Source organism: Mauremys reevesii, linkage group 9 (assembly GCF_016161935.1).
Source record: "Mauremys reevesii isolate NIE-2019 linkage group 9, ASM1616193v1, whole genome shotgun sequence".
NCBI lineage: Eukaryota > Metazoa > Chordata > Testudines > Geoemydidae > Mauremys > Mauremys reevesii.
The window spans coordinates 102929642-102949335 of record NC_052631.1 but is presented as its reverse complement, the minus strand read 5'-3'; the positions used below and the strand labels follow the sequence as shown (position 1 = coordinate 102949335).

The 19694-nt window shown below is 54.6% G+C and overlaps 1 protein-coding gene across 15 annotated transcripts in view; it reads right to left on the bottom strand.

Annotated features, from left to right (window-relative positions):
• Window positions 1-19694, bottom strand: part of NLGN3 (neuroligin 3) — a 98404-nt gene that overhangs the window by 12712 nt on the left and 65998 nt on the right. For 13 of the 15 annotated variants that reach the window (XM_039487145.1, XM_039487140.1, XM_039487141.1 and 10 more), the window contains 2 exons: window positions 9824-9973; window positions 7013-7198 (listed from right to left, as the gene is read on the bottom strand). In XM_039487145.1, the coding sequence (XP_039343079.1) occupies window positions 7013-7198; window positions 9824-9973 (336 nt within the window). Of the gene's footprint in view, window positions 1-7012; window positions 7199-9823; window positions 9974-11307; window positions 12655-19694 lie in introns of those variants that run through there. The other 2 variants (XM_039487155.1, XM_039487153.1) reach the window with 2 other exon arrangements.

Below are 19694 nucleotides of genomic sequence, written 5' to 3'. Positions count from 1 at the left end.
AGTGCCCAGCCCAAGGGGGTCCTGATCATAAATACCAAGAATAATGGCAGCAGACGCACCAGTACTCCAGGGCCAGCATGGTTCCTCGGGGCACCTCTTACACGGTACTGGGCACTGCACCCACATACCCCGGCCCCACAGCAGTTGCCATAGCTAAGACAACAGAGGCCTTGGGTCCCCTCCTGTGTGGGTGATAGCCTGACCCCATGCCCATGAGGGGGGAGGGTCCCAGAGCCCAGGCTCCAGCCCGAGCCCAATCACCTACACTGCAATGTTTAGCCCCAGGAGCCAGGCCAAGCCGCCTGTCTTTTACTCCAGTGCAGACTGTCCCCTCAGAGCCCAGGGCTGCCTGCTCCAAGCCCAGGATTCCTGGGGCAGATGGGGCTGCTGCAGGGGGAGAGGAAAGGCAGGGTTATGAGCGGGGCCCTGCTCTGCGGCCTCTCAGGCAGTCGCTTCCCCTTCGGGGCTCTCTCCCCTCTTCCACGCTGGGCTTTTAGTCTGAATACCAAGCAAAGCAAACGACCTTCAGTAACCCCAGCCGCTGCTGCGGTTTCCATCCCTCCTGGGGCCCCCGACCCACTGCTCCGATGGATTGCCGTGTGGCAGGGACAGAGGCAGGCGCAGGCAGAACGCCATGTCCGAGGCAGAGAGCTGGCGCCTGCAGTCCAGGGCCAATGAACGAGGCAGCCCCCTGCCATCTTTCTCCAGGTAAACAACTCCCCTCCCCCAGCACTGCGGCCGGTGCTGGCACACTGGGCATGTGCCGGCTCTGAGAAGCCCAGGGGAATGAATGGGCAGGAGCTGGCTGGGCCCCATCTGGGCAGACGAGCAGAGAATCAGCATCCCAAGCAGGTGTAACTGTTTGGCTAGGAAAAAAACCTGAGGCTCTGCAGCGGTGGGTCTGCCCAGCCAGAAATGATCTCTGCAAAGAGTGCGACCCCCGCCTGTCACAACCGACACCAGCCTGCCTCTGCAGCATTCCTGCAACGGAGAGAGCCAGCCGGCACGCTGCTGAGTGTGTGCGCGCACACATGCACATGCACTCTCACACACACAGGCTCCTCACCCTCTGGAGGTGCAGAGAAAACCATTCCCCCCCCCACTGGCATTCACCAGCTCCAGAGAAATCCCTATCCTGCACGCACATTACACACACCTGCTCCTACAGGCAGATTGTCACACTGACACCCGACTACATGCACACAGACTCCTGCAGGGAGGCACACAACACACCCACTCTCTACACCAGTGGCTCTCAACCTTCCCAGACTTCTGTGCCCCTTTCAGGAGTCAGATCTGTCTTGCGTACCCCAAGTTTCACCTCACTTACAAACTACCTGCTTACAAAATCAGACCTAAGAATACAATGGTGTCACAGCACAGTATTACTGGAAAATTGCTGAATTTCTCATTTTTACCATATAATTATAAAATTCATCAATTGGAATATAAATCTTACTTATTTTTCAGTGTACAGTATATAGAGCAGTACAAACAAGTCATTGTCTGTATGAAATTTTAGTTTGTACTGACTTCGCTACTGCTTTTTATGTCGCCTGTTGTACAAATAGGCAAATATCTAGATGAGCTGATGCACCCCGGGCAGAGCTCTGTGTATCCCCGGGGGTACATGTACCCCTGGCTGAGAACCCCTGCTCTCCACACACCTGCACCTCCACAGATGTTGCACACATGCAGAGACAGTTACGTACATGCACACACTTCTGGGAATACACATGAACAGGCCTGCTGCCTGCGTCCACCCAGCATGCAAACCCTACCCCCACTCAAACACACCCTGCCGGCATCCAGAGGAGGAAGAAGTAGCTTGTCCATGTGGTAGCTCCTGCAGGGAGAGCCTAGGGTTTCCCCAACCAGCTCCCACACAGGGACACTGCAGCTGCCTTGCCCATGCTAGGAGTCCCAGTGCCTGGGCGAAGGCGCTAACCCCACCATCTGGCCTTGTGCAGACAAGGCTTTTGGCTAGTAACTGCTTCAGGTGCCATAAGACATAATGTCCATCTGCAGCCTCGTGGAGCAGGGCTGAGCAGAGCCAGGCCGCTGCCTGCCATCGCCTTTCCAGAGGTGCACGCCCAGTCAGAGCCCATTCTTGAGGACAGCTGCACAAGAACTGGAGAAAGCCGGATCCAGCCCTAGGGACACACACCTGGAGGCAGTGCTCAGCTGTACAGCGAGAGGCACAGTGCACACACCTCTCGAGAAGAGGGGTTATCAGTGGAAACCAAGGCCCATCCCAAAGAGGAGCGCTTCCCAGACATGACAGCCCATAGCATAAGTCTCAAACGGTGGCTGGAGAAAGCAGCTTTTAGGCTGGGCTGATTGAGGGAAGTGGCTGCAGTTGGGGCCATGCCCCAAACAGACTCAGCTGGCCCTATAAAAGCCGTGAGCCAGAAGCCTAAATAGTCTCTCTGTTTGAAGAGGGAGAAGGGCCTGGCTGCAGGGAGCTCGACACAGGGTACCTGAGTGAAGCAGGGCTGGGGAGCTCTAGCCTGGAAAGCCCCAGGCTGCGGCCTAGCATTGGGCTAACAGGTACTGGGGGTTGCAGAGGGCAGCCCAGGGGTAGGCCAAGGCAGCAGGTCCAGACCCTCCTTGCCAGTGATGAGTAGGCTGATAACTGCAGCCTGCCCCAGGGCGCGGGGCTAGACAGTGACTGGCAGTGGCCTTACACTGAGGTGAGGTGGGAATAGTGGGTGAGTGGGGGGGTCCCCTGGGGAGGGGAGACCCTAAGGCTGAGAGGTTACTGCCAGGGAGCAGAACCCCAGGTAAAAAGGCACCGGGTCCAGGGAGGGACATGGGGGGCCAGAGGACAGGCGGATCACTGGCCTGCAGAGGGCGCTCCGGAGCTGGAACAAGCTAATTCTCTGGAGTCACCAGCAGGAGGTGCCGCGGGGTGAGTCCACTCTTCCACATCACCCATCAGAACACAGACCCTCACGAGGGGGGCTGTAGTCCCTCGGGAGAGACCCAGCGATGCACCCCAGAGAGCCACTGGCACATGCCCACACATAGTCCTGTACCCCTCCCCACCATGTCCCTGCCCCACACAGATACCCACCCCACCCCGGATACCTGATCCCACCATATCCCTGCCCCCCGCACACACCCCTATACCCCACTCCAACATGTCCCTGCCCCACACAGATACCCACCCCACAAACCCCTGTACCCTCCCCACCCTAGCCCTGCCCCCACCCAGATACCCGCATGTACCCTGTACCCCTCCCCACCATATCCCTGCCCCCACCCAGATACCCGCATGTACCCTGTACCCGATCCCACCATATCCCTGCCCCCACACGGATACCTGCCCTCACTCCTATGCCCCACATCCCCCCCACAGGGATTCCTGCACACACCCCTATACCCCACTCCAACATGTCCCTGCCCCACACAGATAGCCACCCCACCCCATCCCGGATACCTGATCCCACCATATCCCTGCCCCCACACTCACCCCTGTACCCCACCCCCACCCAGATACCTGCACACACCTCTGTACTCCTCCCCACCATATCCCTGCCCCCACCCAGATACCCGCATGCACCCTGTACCCGATCCCACCATATCCCTGCCCCACACAGATACCTGCACACACCCTGTACCCGATCCCACCATATCCCTGCCCCCGCACGATACCTGCCCTTACTCCTATGCCCCACATCCCCCCCCCACATGGATTCCTGCACACACCCCTATACCCCACTCCAACATGTCCCTGCCCCACATGGATACCTGCATGCATCCCTGTACTCCAACACCACACAGATACCCCATGTATCCCTGTACTCCACCCCCACATCCCTGTCCCCATACAGATACCCACACATACCCCTGTAGCCCCCTCGGACATCTCCCTGCTCCACACAATACCTGCATGTACCCCTGTACTACACCCCAGCTCTCACACAGATACTTGCATGCACCCCCATAGCCCACTTCCACTATATCCCAGTGCACAGATACCCCCATGCATCTTGTACCCCTCCCCCACCATATGCCTGCCCCTTCACAGATACCTACACGCACTCCTATATCCCACTCCTGCATACACATGCCCCAACACTGGTACCCCCCCACACCCATCCTCACACTCAGATATTGCACATCCCCATATATACCTCTAACCTTCCCCAGGTACCTGCACCCTCTATGCCTCAGCACTCCCCCACCCACCATTTCTCAGGTACATGCACACACTCCTATGTCTCTCCTGCCTGCCCCTGCTATATACACACCCCCTATGCCCCACACCCCACGTACCTGCATAGAGCCCCATGCCTCACAGGTTATGTTCCTCAGCATATGCACACTCCCCTAGAGCTGTTCCTTGTAATGTCTCCCTGGGCCAGTGTGATTTAGGCTGTATTCAATGTCCATGTTTCTGTAATGGAATGTGACTGTTTGGGGCTCTTCTGAAAATCACCTGATTTCTGTTGTTTCCAGGGGCCCTGCAGAGCCTGTGTGCTGCAGGGGCTTTCTAGGCAGTATATGGCCCTTGTAGACACCCTCGTGTGGGTGACAGTATGACCAGATCATCAGCAGGCAGCTGATTAGTGGGAGTCCCTGGTGTAATACAGCCAGCCACGCCCAGGCAGGCAGATCACACCCCTGTATTTGACCAACTTCAGAATAGCTCTCCGAGAGGGCTGTGTGCTCTCCGCCCAAAGCTAAGAACTCACTGATCGGCCTGGTTATTGCAAGGTGTTTGCACAGGAACAATTTCAGCACTGTGCAATGTGTAGGAGATTGTGTTCCCTGAGGAGGAGAGCTGACCCACTCAGCCTCTGTGGAGAAAGCCTGCGTTTACTGACTAGACTGGATGCAGGCTGCAGACTTACAAAGACAAATGATTCTCCCTGGGATAAGGAAGAGTAGCTAGAGACCATCTGAGAGGAGAAGAAATGTCCCAAATTGTGCACCATTACAAAGGAGTGACTCTGCCAGTGGGTTCTCTGAGCTGGAGAAGCACTGCAAGAACTAATCAGTGGGTGAGAAATCTCTTCTTAGGCAGGAAAGGCGCGTATTACTAAGTACAGGCTCTGGATTGCATTTTGTGTTTTTCTCCTAACTATAACCTTATGGTTCCACATTCTTTTACTTGAATCTTTATCTCAAGCTCTGGCCAATAAACTTCAGTTTGGTTTGACTATGAACCTGTCCAAGTGCCTTGGGCTGAGGAGACACTGGAACTGAGGTGAAACCAGTGAACAGGGCTGCACTTTCTCCACTGAAGCAGCAGATCGGCGTGCATTGTGGGTGTTCAGAAGATAAGGGACGGGGCATTCGAGTGTCACAAAGTGGGGTGTGTAAACTGCTAGCCAGCCGAGGCCACGGAGCTGGAGCACGCCTGTGTTGGCAGCAGCTGGTGGCCAGTGAGTAGGCAGGTGGAAGTAATTCACCCCAGACAGCTCGGGTACCCCCAAAAAGAGTCCCACCAGGTTGGGGTAGGTCACTGATATCGATGTTGCAAAGGTTTGAGCTGAGGCTTTACCCCTCATTCTGGCTTGGAGGCCTTCCTGCATTTGCATGTTAGTTTTTATTTGCACCGAATGGATGGGTATGCAGATTTAATGAGTTCACGTTTTCCTAACTGTTCCATTTTTGCAGCAAGTTTAAGGTTCTGTTCTAGGTGCCGGCTCAGTCTAAGGTGGTTCTGTGATCTATGAGGCAGGCAAATTGCCTGCCATTTGTTGTCTGTCAGTTTGTTAACGAGGGTGTGTCAGCCCTCCAACTGGGAGTGAGCTTCCCATCCTGGCTCCATAGACTCATGGTAGTAGGAATCATGCTAGCGCCTTGGGCTGGAGCTCTCAAGCTCCCTCACTCTCCTTCGGCTCCAGCCCAAGCTGGAACACCAAAGCATCATCTACACAGATCTCCGTAGAGCCCTCTTGTGAGCCCCATTGGCACAAGTCTGTGGACCTGGCCTGGGAGGCTCTCCCAGATGCTGTGTGGACCCATCTGGCGTGTTTGCAGGGTGGGGCTGGGAAGCTGGGCACAAGATTCTGGAGACTTCAATTACACAGGAAGTTGAGAGTCTGTGACAGGGCAGAGTTAAGGTGACTTGGGGGCCCTAGCTCTGCATTTCAAGCCCTTACCATGTCTGGAGTGCTGTTAAACTTCCCCTGACCTGTGAATTTCCTGGGCTCATGCTGCAGGGCTTGGGGATAATGACATCTCGACAATGTATTTGACCCTCAGGGGCTGATGCGTCCTCTCAGGGGTAACCCATTTACCACAGCTTCTGTCTGGGGAATGGGAGGAAGCGACAGAACAGTCTGCAGCTGCTGCTCCCACAGCCAGTTCTGACTCATTTCTGCTTTGGAACCGTAGGGTAACTAGTCACCAGAGCCCATCGCAGGGAGGGGCTGGATTGGCGGGTTATGTTCAGTGTCATTTAACACTGCCTGGGCCAGGGCTTCCTAGGGCTGATCCGCTGAAAGTGCCCTTCAGCCCTGGCATGTTATCAGGGGTCCAGGGAGCTGTAGTGATATTTTCAAGGGTAATTCTGTTTCCAGTTATATTTCCATGGCCTTGCATCAGGGGGCCAGGATGGAGCCTCTTCTAGAGGTCCCAGAAGTGTCTGTCCACATCCTACTAGTCTGGACTGGCATCTCTGTTCCTGATCCCACCCTCCAAACAGCTACAAACCTACAGCCCCAGGCCAGCCCCACACATGCTCTCAGACATTCCCCTACCTCTGTTCTCCTGGGGACAGCCCATGCTTGGCCCATCGAGCACAGCCACCCAGGCAGTGCAAGCGTTAGCCGCTTTCCCCTTCCCTTCCCGCAGGAGGGGGGCCAGGGTTACTCTTCATTTACAAGGGGGAAATGCAGGCCTGGAGAAGAGGGAGAGAGCCAGGAACAGAACCCAAGTGCCTTGCCTGCATCTGTTACTCTAACCACTAGACTCTCATTCCCTTTGCCAAGGAGTGCTCGGCAGCAGCACTGGCTGGGGGCTGGCTCACAGTCAGGCTGGGAGTGTCCGCACTTACCTTCTGAGTGGTGGGAGAGAGTGAGCAGACTGACACAGGAGGCGCCGATGCCAGAGCCAAAGACAGTGATTCGCAGGGGGTCCCCCCCGAAGAAGGCAATATTTTCACTGATCCAGCGCAGAGCCTGGATCTGATCCAGGAGCCCATAATTCCCCTTGGCTGCCTGGTCCCCGGTGCTCAGGAATCCTGCAGCCAAACGGAATCCACTTAGGACACAGCAAGCAGCCAGTCTCCTGACCTTCCACAATCCCCTCCAGCCCCAGGCAGCGTGGGAGCCCCTCTCAAGCCTCCTGCTGAGAGCACCTGTGGCCAAGGCCATGCAGCAAGCCTTGGGGATCTTCTTTGACTGTGAGCCTCAGAGCTGAGGCCAGGGACCCCCAGTGTGAGCTCCTGGGGCCCCCATCCCACTGCCAGCCCCTGGCACCTCCCCACTGAGAGCCCCCAGGAACCAGCTCTGAATCTCTTGGGGGGCCTCCATCTGGCTGTGAAATGGGGACAAGGAGCCTGCCTTTCGCAGCTGGACTCTCCCACTACTCCTTCCCACTCCTCTCCTGGGCACAGCGTAGCAGCCCAGCTCACACCCCTTGGGTGGCCAGCAGGGCTCAGAGCAGAGGAATGGGCCTACATGGGCACTCGGCTGAGCCAGCTGCTTTCTGAGAGCCTTGGGCACTATCAATAGAGTGACTCAGGCCCTGAGCCCTGTTCCAGCACAGGCTGCAAGGAGCCATCCTGCTGGGCTGATGAACCCAGGAGTCCCCCATCCACCTCCCCATTGCTCGGCAGGGCAACATCTCTCTCTGCCTGCAGATACCCTCCAATACACAAGCCAGGGTCCCTGCGGCTCACTGCTCCAGCAGGGGTTGGGGGGGCGGCTCAGCCATCCACAGGCTCCCTACAGCCCTGGGGAGCTGTCAGCTTCTATCCTCGGCGATTTCTTCAGGCCAAACCATTGGCTTGGGGTATTAGCTAAAGAAATGACCAGGCCCCCCACAGTTCCTGACTCCAGCACCAGCCCAGAGAGGCACCTTTGCTCAAGTGCTCCAAGCACAGCGACGTATGTCTGCTGCTCATGGCAGGGCTCACTGGCCCAGCCTTCGCCAGGCCTGCGGCAGCTGGCAGAACCAACGTTCTTCCATTCTGCAGAGCACCCAGGCCAAGCATCCTGCCACCAGCCTTCTCACGCTGCCCAGGGCGCTCGGCCAGCACTGCTTGGGGCGCAGCTGGGGGAGGGGAGTGGAAAGCCTCTGTTCACAGGCAAGTTGGGCTGGGGCAGAGGGAGGGTTTGGGGCGCCAGGCATAAACACAGGGGCTCTGGATGAACCTGGCCACAGGAGAGGATCTCCAACAAGGCAGCTCCTCTGCCCACCTCAGGAATGCTCCAGCGCAGGCTCTGGGAGCTGGGGTGGGGCGGGGCAGGGGAGAAGCTGCTGCAGGCTGGGAAGAGGTGCCTGATGCCTGAAGCCCGTGTGTCCCTAGCCCCAGCGGATGTCAGTGAGAGCTCTGGGAATCACGCCCCAGGAATCTCAGGTCAGCACACTTGGCCTAAGTGATTTGGTCCAACATCTGCCTGAGCCCATCATCCCTCCACAGGACACTCTCTCGAGGGAAAGGTGGAAGGGACCAAGCCCACAGGCCCCCCTGGGGGAGAGGGGCTAGACACGGCCTTGTCCAGCTGGAGCGGCTCAGCCCTGCATGGCTTCAGCGCCGGCAGGCCTACTGGCCATTGCCAGGAGCAGAGCTGTACCCTGCAAGTGCTGACACAGCCTGGCTCGGGAATCTGCTGTGCTGCTCCAGCAGGGTAAGCCGTCTGCCCTTCGAGAAGCTCCCTGCGATCTGTTTCCAGAGGCAGAATGGATGGGACATGTCCCAAGGGGCAGCTCATTAGCGCTGGCCGGGCAGCTGCTGCTCCCAGCCTCCAGAGAGGAGGAGCTGGATAAACACACATATTAATTATTTAACTGTGGATCAATATTTGCTTTCAGCTGAGCCAGGCTGTGTAAATGAAACTAAACTCCCCTGCCCAGGGAGCCTCAGCGCTGCCCTAGGGCCCAGCCACAGGCACGTAGAGCTGGCAGAGAGGTTGGGGACGGGCAGCAGGAAGCACGAAGGGCCAGCTGGAGGCCCCAAGCCCACTCCCACCTTTCTCAGGTGACGCTGGCAGGACTGAACCATCTCGATGACACCCTCATCCCCCTGCCCCAACCCTTCTGGCCATAACTTGATACCCCCCCCCCCCGGGGCCTCTTCCCTGAGCCAGGGGGAGACATGAGGGCAGAGCTACAGGGGCCTGGGCTGAGGTTCTCCCTCACCCCTGTGAGCAGGGGAAGGGCAGAGCACAGCCTTCAGCAGGGATACCAAACTGGCCTCCTCATGGAGCTCCTGACCCCACAGGGCACAGCAGGACCTCCTTCCAGCCCCTCAGCTCCTCTCCGAGCAGGCCACTTCCTGTCCTAGGCCAGCTTGAGCAGAGTCCCCCTGGAGCTCTGCTCCCCCACCCTCGGGGCTCAACCCCCACTCTTGGAGGTCTGCCTCCCACGCCCCTGCCCCCGCCTCGGGCCTCTACACCCCACACCCCTTCTCCCTGGCCTTGGGGCTCTACCCCACATCCCTGTCCTCGGGCTCTGCCCCACACCCCTTCTACCCTGGCCTTGGGGCTCTGCCCCACATACCCCTACTCCCCCCACCTAACAAGAGGTGAGTCCCTCAGGGCTCTGCCCCACTTATCCTTGCCCCCCACCCAACAACAGCTGAGGCCCTCAGGACTCCCCCTTTCCCCCCACCCCCAGGAGTTGGGCCCTGCTGCGCCCATACCTAGCACGCCCACACGGTAGTTGAGGGTGATGACGATGACGTTGCCGTAGCTGGCCAGGATGCTGCCATCAATCATGTTCCCTGTGCCCTCCATGTAGGAGCCACCATGGATATAAACCATCACGGGCTTGGCCCCACTGTCACGAATGTCTGAAAGAAGAGGAGGTTAAACACAGGACTCTGCCAGCACCCACAGGACCCTGCCAGGAGGGGTGGGACTGTAGGGGAGAGGAACAACACCAGCTGCCAGGACCTGCAGAGGGGTAGCGCTGCAGCCATGCCCAGGCCAGCTAGGGCCTGGGCATCTCACCCAGGACAAATGAAGCCCAGCCTGCCACAGGCCAGGCCATCACCTGCCCCCCAGGATTCCCATAGACCTTGTGGGCCCAACCCCGGCAGTGCCAGAGCCCAGCACTGCTTCTCCCACCAGGCCAGCTGCCCCAGGTGGGTCAGGGCTCTGCAGGCCAGAGGCCAGGAGTGGGCACTGAAAGGGATTCCTGGGCTACCAGCCCGGGTGGTGCATTTCCCTGGAGAGGGATCTTGCTGTACGTCACTCAGCACTGGGCCCATCCTGGGGCTCCTTCCCCAGCAGCCTGACAGGGAGCGTCCTGCATGCACAGGGGCTGCGGGAGCCTGCGAACAGCCCAGCTGCAGCAGGCCGGTGGCTAGCTGAGTCCTGGAAGCTGGCATTGCTTTGGGAAGGGGAGAGATGTGCAGGACCTGGGGCAGGTGGAGGGAGATCACTGCTCGCATTTCTTACCTCTGTCTCTTGCCACATCCCCCTAGCTCTACCCCCAGTGCCCAGACAGACCATGGCAATGAGGGGCAGACAGACTGACCGGATGGGCACAGGGAACGGGGGAGATGGAGGAGCAGGGAATGAGGGGAATACAGGGGAGTGGGGACTGGACTAGGTCCTGAGAAATGGAGTGTCAGTGGAGGGGGTGCTGGACAGTGAGGGGTCATGGAGGGGCACTAGATGCTGAGGGCCTATGGGGGAGGGGAGGCATCAGGTGCCCTCTCTTGTGTGAACATCTCAACAGAAGGTCCTGCTGCACCCGCCGGCCCTGCCTCTGGCGTTCTGCCAAAGAAGCAGGCACTGGAGCCCCTCCACCTCTGGCTGCAGACCCCACACTCTTATGCTTGGCCTCAGCATCTCTCTCGCTCCCCTCAGCGGGCGCTGGGGCTCTGGCACAGGTAGTCAGCCCTTTGCTGACTCCTGTCCTGTTTTCTGACTCCCGAGGCAGTGCCTGAAGGGGCCAGTGCCAGCCATTGGCAATGCTTTTGCACTGGCTGAGCAGAGGGCACACAGCCAGTGTTACAGGCATGCCTCTGCCGCAGACCACAGTATCCCCTGAGGCTGGGACCTGCTTCTCTATGCGACTAGCTCCTCTCGCTCTCCCTCCTGAGTGCCAGCAGTTGAGAGCCCCTGCAGACGCACAGTGATCCCAGGCCAGGCAGGCTCAATTCTGAGCAAGACAAACCTTCCAGTGCCTTCAGCAGGACAGGGGCCCACAGGGTCAGTGAGACATGGACCCCACTGGGCTTTCATCCATGCATTGGGCCTGGGGCCTTGGTTTCTCCTTTGGATGGCTGCCCTGGTGAAAGAGATGACGTTTCATACCCCAGGCTGGCAGCAGCTGGCAGCACACAGACAGGGCAGCATCACCCCAGGCCAGAGGGCTGATGGAGCTCAGATGGGTCTGTGAACCTCGGCTCATTAAGCCTCTGGCTCTGGGTTCTCTGTGGAACCAAGCTGGCTGCTGCCCCAGGCACCAACAAGCGAGTCCTTCCCAGCACTCCTGACAGACGCAGGGGCACCTGGCACTGTGCAGGCGCAGCCAGCGCACTCAGAGGCTAACCAACCTCCCTCATCTGGTCCATTCCCACCCCCATCTTCCCGGGGGAACCTGGGTGACTCTTTTCCCTAGAAGGGGCCTACAGGTCAGTGTGCCTGTGAGCAGAGCATTTCCCGAGGCTACATGCTGAGCCCACCTATTAGCCCTCTACACGTGGCCATAAGTGTCCCCTCTCTCCAGCGCCAGGGACTCCGGAGTCCCAAGGTGGCTCCTTAACCACTAGACAAAGCAGCCCTACTCTGATGCTGTGATTTGCTTTTGTCAGCCACTCAAAGCACACAAACCTCTCAAGCCCTGGCCAAAGGCTAGGAAGACAGCAGCATACAGGAAATGGCCTCAGAGGCTCCCAGCCCGAGCTCCAGTTGTTGGAATGGCCTTTTGGTGGCTGCAGCTGGAGTCAGAACGCTGAGGGTGAAAGCCCAGAACTACCACCAAAGCAGCGTGTCCCCAGCCTGTCAGTTCATCGGGGGTGGTTGAATTAAGTCGAGGGGAGACGCTCTCCTGCTGGCGTACAGTGGCTACACTGAAGACCTTACAGCAGTGCAGCTGTAAGATCCACCGTACAGACGTAGCCTAAGGGGACTGTCTGTGACTTCATAGTCAGACTGTTCTAATGATCCAGGGGTTCACATTTGGTACTGGCTTGGTGAAATCTAATTCCAGAACATACCGCCAGTTTGGGCTGCCTGCCCTGTTTCTGACAGTCTGCCCTGAGGTAGGCACTTGAGCCACTCCAGACAGCGTGACAAGCAGGATTTCCAGAACAGCACCCTGTCTGGATCTGACGAGATCAAGAGATGGAGAATCCCCATTCCCCCTGGGAGTTTGTTTCAGTGGTTAATCACCCTCGCTTTTACAAATCTCCAGGCTGGATTAACTCTCCTGTGGACCTGGGGCTATGTGATTTTGTGAGGCCCCTGTGTACAAGTCTTTTTCCTGGGAGGGAGTTTGGTGCGGGAGGGAGCTGGGGCAGAGGATTGGGGTGCAGGAGAGGGTGAACATAAGAACGGCCATACCAGGTCAGACCAAAGGTCCATCTAGCCCAGTATCTGTCTACCGACAGTGGCCAATGCCAGGTGCCCCAGAGGGAGTGAACCTAACAGGCAATGATCAAGTGATCTCTCCTGCCATCCATCTCCACCCTCTGACGAACAGAGACTAGGGACACCATTCCTTACCCATCCTGGCTAATAGCCATTTATGGACTTAGCCACCATGAATTTATCCAGTCCCCTTTTAAACATTGTTATAGTCCTAGCCTTCACAACCTCCTCAGGTAAGGAGTTCCACAAATTGACTGTGCGCTGCGTGAAGAACTTCCTTTTATTTGTTTTAAACCTGCTGCCCATTCATTTCATTTGGTGACCCCTAGTTCTTGTATTATGGGAATAAGTAAATAACTTTTCCTTATCCACTTTCTCGACATCACTCATGATTTTATATACCTCTATCATATCCCACCTTAGTCTTCTCTTTTCCAAGCTGAAGAGTCCTAGCCTCTTTAATCTTTCCTCGTATGGGACCCTCTCCAAACCTCTAATCATTTTAGTTGCCCTTTTCTGAACCTTTTCTAGTGCTAGAATATCTTTTTTGAGGTGAGGAGACCACATCTGTACACAGTATTCGAGATGTGGGCGTACCATGGATTTATATAAGGGCAATAATATATTCTCAGTCTTATTTTCTATCCCCTTTTTAATGATTCCTAACATCCTGTTTGCTTTTTTGACCGCCTCTGCACACTGCGTGGACATCTTCAGAGAACTATCCACGATGACGCCAAGATCTTTTTCCTGACTCGTTGTAGCTAAATTAGCCCCCATCATGTTGTATGTATAGTTGGGGTTCTTTTTTCCAATGTGCATTACTTTACATTTATCCACATTAAATTTCATTTGCCATTTTGTTGCCCAATCATTTAGTTTTGTGAGATCTTTTTGAAGTTCTTCACAATCTGCTTTGGTCTTAACTATCTTGAGCAGTTTAGTATCATCTGCAAACTTTGCCACCTCACTGTTTACCCCTTTCTCCAGATCATTTATGAATAAATTGAATAGGATTGGTCCGAGGACTGACCCTTGGGGAACACCACTAGTTACCCCTCTCCATTCTGAGAATTTACCATTAATTCCTACCCTTTGTTCCCTGTCCTTTAACCAGTTCTCAATCCATGAAAGGACCTTCCCTTTTATCCCATGACAGCTTAATTTACGTAAGAGCCTTTGGTGAGGGACCTTGTCAAGGCTTTCTGGAAATCTAAGTACACTATGTCCACCGGATCCCCTTTGTCCACATGTTTGTTGACCCCTTCAAAGAACTCTAATAGATTAGTAAGACACGATTTCCCTTTACAGAAACCATGTTGACTATTGCTCAACAGTTTATGTTTTTCTATGTGTCTGACAATTTTATTCTTTACTATTGTTTCAACTAATTTGCCCGGTACCGACGTTAGACTTACCGGTCTGTAATTGCCGGGATCACCCCTAGAGCCCTTTTTAAATATTGGCGTTACATTAGCTAACTTCCAGTCATTGGGTACCGAAGCCGATTTAAAGGACAGGTTACAAACCTTAGTTAATAGTTCCGCAACTTCACATTTGAGTTCTTTCAGAACTCTTGGGTGAATGCCATCTGGTGCCGGTGACTTGTTAATGTTGAGTTTATCAATTAATTCCAAAACCTCCTCTAGTGACACTTCAATCTGTGACAGTTCCTCAGATTTGTCACCTACAAAAGCCAGCTCAGGTTTGGGAATCTCTCTAACATCCTCAGCCATGAAGACTGAAGCAAAGAATCCATTTAGTTTCTCCGCAATGACTTTATCGTCTTTAAGCGCTCCTTTTGTATTTTGATCGTCAAGGGGCCCCATTGGTTTTTTAGCAGGCTTCCTGCTTCTGATGTACTTAAAAAACATTTTGTTATTACCTTTGGAGTTTTTGGCTAGCCGTTCTTCAAACTCCTCTTTGGCTTTTCTTATTACACTCTTGCACTTAAGTTGGCAGTGTTTGTGTTCCTTTCTATTTGCCTCACTAGGATTTGACTTCCACCTTTTAAAGGAAGTCTTTTTATCTCTCACTGCTTCTTTTACATGGTTGTTAAGCCACAGTGGTTCTTTTTTAGTTCTTTTACTGTTTTTCTTAATTTGGGGTATACATTGAAGTTGGGCCTCTATTATGGTGTCTTTAAAAAGGGCCCATGCAATTTGCAGGGATTTCACTTTAGTCACTGTACCTTTTAACTTTTGCCTAACTAACCCCCTCATTTTTGTATAGTTCCCCCTTTTGAAATTAAATGCCACAGTGTTGGGCAGTTGAGGTGTTTTTCCCACCACAGGATCCCTCAATGTTATTGTATTATGTTATTGTATTATGGTCACTATTTCCAAGCGGTCCTGCTATAGTTACCTCTTGGACCAGCTCCTGCGCTCCACTCAGGATTAAATCTAGAGTCGCCTCTCCCCTTGTGGGTTCCCGTACCAGCTGCTCCATGAAGCAGTCATTTAAAGTATCGAGAAATTTTATCTCTGCATTTCGTCCTGAAGTGAAATGTTCCACAGGGTGTGGGGTCTGTGAGGGAGTTTGAGTGCAGGAGGGGGATTCTGATATGGGGTGGGGGATTGGAGTGGAGGAGGGGGTGTGAGGTGCAACCTCCAGCCAGGAGGCACTTACCACAGGCTGCTCCCGGCTGGCAGTGCAGTAGGGCTCAGGCAGGCTGCCTGCCTGCCATAGCCCCACGTGGCTCCTGGAAGCAGCTGGCTCCTAGCACGTCTCTGCAGGCCTGGGAGGAGGGGGACAGCGTGTCTCCGTGCGCTGCCTGCACCCGCAAGCGCTGCCCCCGTAACTCTCATTGGACGGTTTCCAGCCAATGGGGGCTGTGAGGACAGTGTTGGGGGCGGGGGCAATGTGCAGAGCCGCCTCCCCCCTTGCAGGGGCCGCAGAAACGCGTTAGCAGCCAGCCGCTTCTGGGAGCGGCATGGGGCCATGGCATGCAGGCAGCCTGCCTGAGCATCTCACTGCTCCGCGGGACTTTTAGTGGCCCAGAGTTGGAGATGGCTGCCTATGATTTATTTGGGGGGGGGGGGTGGCCCTTGAACCGGGGCCCTGGGCTGCAGCCCCTGAAGCCCCTGCCTTAATCCGGCCCTGCAAATCTCTGCCTAATTTCTAATTTGAATTTATCTAGCTTCAGGTTCCAGGCATTGGGAAGGAGTAGATTCTTTGTCAGTAAATGCTGATAAGTGTCGATTTCACCATGCACACACAAACCAACGAAAAGATATTTCCAATGATAATTAACAACAATTACTGAGAGACAAAGTAAGAAAAATGCTGCTTCAGAAATTACTAATTTGATTGAAGAGTATTTACTTTGCATAATTTGACGTGATGTTGACAGTATTTGGTTTTAACAATTATAAATGTTTAACTTTTGAAATCTGTGTTTACTGTCATTTAATTATTGTCTGATACCCCCAATAATTTTCTATGACTATGAAAATTTAAATTGATTAAAAATATTTAAAAATACTTAAAAGCCAAAATTTTGTGTACTGTGAAAATGTTAAAATCAATAAAAATCTAACAAATGCTTAGAAATAAACATTGATATTCTCCATTCAAAATTATCAAAAACTTTAATTAGGCTTGGCAGAATTCGATTTTACGAGCCCTTTAGAAACCACTATTTCTCCCTGAGAAGGAATGTATATGCCATAATCAAATCACCTCTCAATCTCCCTTTTGATGGCTAAACAGATGCAGCTCTTTAGTTCTCTCACTGTCAGGCATTTTCTCCAGCTCTCGAATAATTTTTGTGGCTCTTTTCTACGCTCTCTCCAATTCTGGACTACTACAGGGCCAGAACAGCCCCATGTGTGCAACTTAGAGCAACCCTGGGGCTGCTCTAAGTTACTACAGCCTGCTCAGTTACTGCCTGTCACTTATGGCCATGGCAGCATGGGCTACACCTCCCAGCCCAGCCCACTCCATAGGCTGACGCTTGCCAAATCAGTGGGGGCACCAAGGGGATTCTCCCTTGGCTTTTACAAGCAGCTTACAGTCCCTATTCACAGCCAGAACCCGCTCCTGCTGTGTCACCAGGTGGCGGCAAACCCCGTGACTGCATCTGGGATGGAGAATTCCTTGAGGTGTCCACAGGGAGGAGTTGCTACACAGAGCATCTGGACATTGTCCTGTGGGCGGGCTGCGCAAGCTGGAAAGGCTAAGCATTCTGGACCCTTTCTCATTTAAATCCCTCAGACTTGGGGTACGTCCAGACTACTCGCCGAATCGGCAGGTAGCGATCGATTTTGCGGGGATCGATATATCGCGTCTCATCTAGACGCGATATATCGATCCCCGAACGCGCTCCTGTCGACTCCGGAACTCCACCGGAGCGAGTGGCGGTAGCGGAGTCGACGGGGGAGCCGTGGACGTCGATCCCGAGCGGTGAGGACGGGAGGTAAGTTGGGATAAGATACTTCGACTTCAGCTACGGTATTCCCGTATCTTACCTTGACACTACCCTCCAGTGTGGACCAGGCCTTGGTTCCTCTCTGGACCTTTCGCATCTCAGCCCTGGCGGAGCTCATATCTCCAGCTTTTTTTCAGTCCTGCATATGGGACTGCCATCACCAAGCCACTCACCCCTTGGTGCCTCAGTGGAGCTAATCCAGTGCAGCATGGGAGACGTGACACAAGGGGGAAGCTGATTTCTGGCCCCCCAAACATTTACCTCCCCCCAATCTAAGCACCCGTGTGTACATACATAGACACCCCTGCCCCCAACTGCCACAGCTGCAGTGAGGAGGTTGAGGGCCGTGCATCGCCAGGGAATGTGCAATCCCCAATATTGTCAATGTGTCCGCCAAGGATATTGCTAATGAGGTGAATTTATCACAGTGACGTGCATTGAAGACAAACACAGTACCAGGGGTTCTGGGACAGGGGCAAACGGCTGCAGATGGAAAGAGAGGCTGATTTTGCCAGGTTAAATTCCATCTGCCAGGAGGGTGCTCTGAATGCCACAGGACTCTCACAATTCACCAATTTCCACTGACATCAGTTTCCAGCTGTGTCCTCAGCAAACTTCCCCAAACTCTCCCCTCCTGCCAACACGAGAGGCCATTTGACTTTTATACTGAGCAACCAGCCAGCTTTGCAGCTTCCTTAGGCCTGGGCTACATTCAAAGTTGCTCCAGATTAAAATCGCACCTTCAGTTAAAGTGATAGAAGGCCACAGCTGGATGCTGGGAATTCAGTTTAAACCTGGCTTGTATCCATTTCATTTCACTCGATTCCCTATTGATACAAGCCAGGCTTAAACTGAATTCAGTGCATCCAGACAGGGTATTGGACCAGTGTGACTCGGTCAGCTTAAAAGCCCATGTGTAAGGGCAGGGCCTTGGCCTCTGGACACAGCAAGGTCCTTGCTGATCTGCACATTTTGGGGCCTGTCGTTTACTCCCACTGGCTCCACCCATTTTTGTTTTCACTGCCAGCAATCTGGGCTCTTTGTTATTAAGTAGGAGACACCCCCTTGCACTAGCTCCCCAGGCAGGAAAGGACCACAGCCCCTCCTCTCTGCACCTTCCGGGCACTGAGGCGCCCAGCCAGGTCGTTTCCCCCTCCAGCTCCACACCTTGGTGATCTCCCACCTAGCCTGCTGTGCTGGTCTCCAGCCCCTCTCTGACCTTGCAACCCGTGAGCCTGTCCAGACATTCCTCCTACCACAGCAAGCTCCAGCTGCTCTTCCTCTGAGGCTCTGAACAGCTCTGCCCCAACAGTCATCACCTCCTGCTGCCAGATGAACTGAGAAAGGGCCTCTTAGGCTGAGCATCTGGAAACCACTGCCTTATCACTCCCCTGGGAAGAGCCCCTCACTTCTTGCCTGGGGGACAGCGCTGGCTGGGAATTGTCCCCTGCAGGGCAGGCTGGGACCCCCTTGGCCAGCACATTGAACATGAATGTAGTGCAGGGGACCCTGCACTGGCTGAGAGGAGAACGATGCGATGAGATCTAACTGGGCTTCTCCGCCTCTAGACTCTGAGCCTCTCTGATTCCTTAGCCCAGACCTGCTCCATTTGAGACATCAAAGGCTCATGTTCCAGGGACTTGATACCAGGGCACTGGCACAGTAAAAGGCATCTGGTGCGCATCCATCCCCCTGGTCTCCTGGCAAATCATCATGCACTGTCTCAGCAGCAGCAACACATCCCTGACCCTGACTGAGCAGCTGCTGCCCATGGCTCCACCTCCAGCCGGGGTCTCAACTCGGGGAATTCTTGCCTATTCCTTTGTGGTGGATCTAATGTTTAGCCACCCACATGCCAAGGTCACTAACTCTCAGTTAATCAAGCTGCCACCGCAACAACCACCACCTGCCACAGGGCAGCACCACTTCTCCCAGTGCCCCCTGGCGATTCAAATCAGAGCTGCACAGAAGGGACTGCACCCTCCCATACTGTCCAGGCTCCAGTTCTGCATTGGACATGGCAGGCAAAATCAGATACTCCTGTCCACTCTGCTGAGAAAAGCCACCAGCCAAGGCTGATCTGTCCCTGGCCGCACAGAGCCCAGCAACCCAAGAGGTAACCCACTGAAGTAATGCTTGCCTTCCCTCCCCTTCCCGCAGTCAGGCCCTTGTGAGACCAGCTGCCAAATTCACCAGCTCATTGTGACAGTGTGCAGACAGTGCCCCCATTCGCTCCCGCCAGGCAGCCCCATCCAATCCTGGAAATTTCCACCACTTGCATCTGAAGAAGTGGGTATTCACCCACGAAAGCTCATGCTGCAGAACGTCTGTTAGTCTATAAGGTGCCACAGGATTCTTTGTTGCCATCCAACCCTGGCATCTTCACTCGCTCACCCACAAGCTCTGCCATACCCTCAGCAAACAGTACAGCATACCTGGCCTCTCACTCATGCCTGGGCAGTCCCAGAGCTGCTGCCCTCCTCAAATCCACTCACATGGGGCTTGGGCCAAGAGCTGGCAAGTCACTGACTCACAAGCAG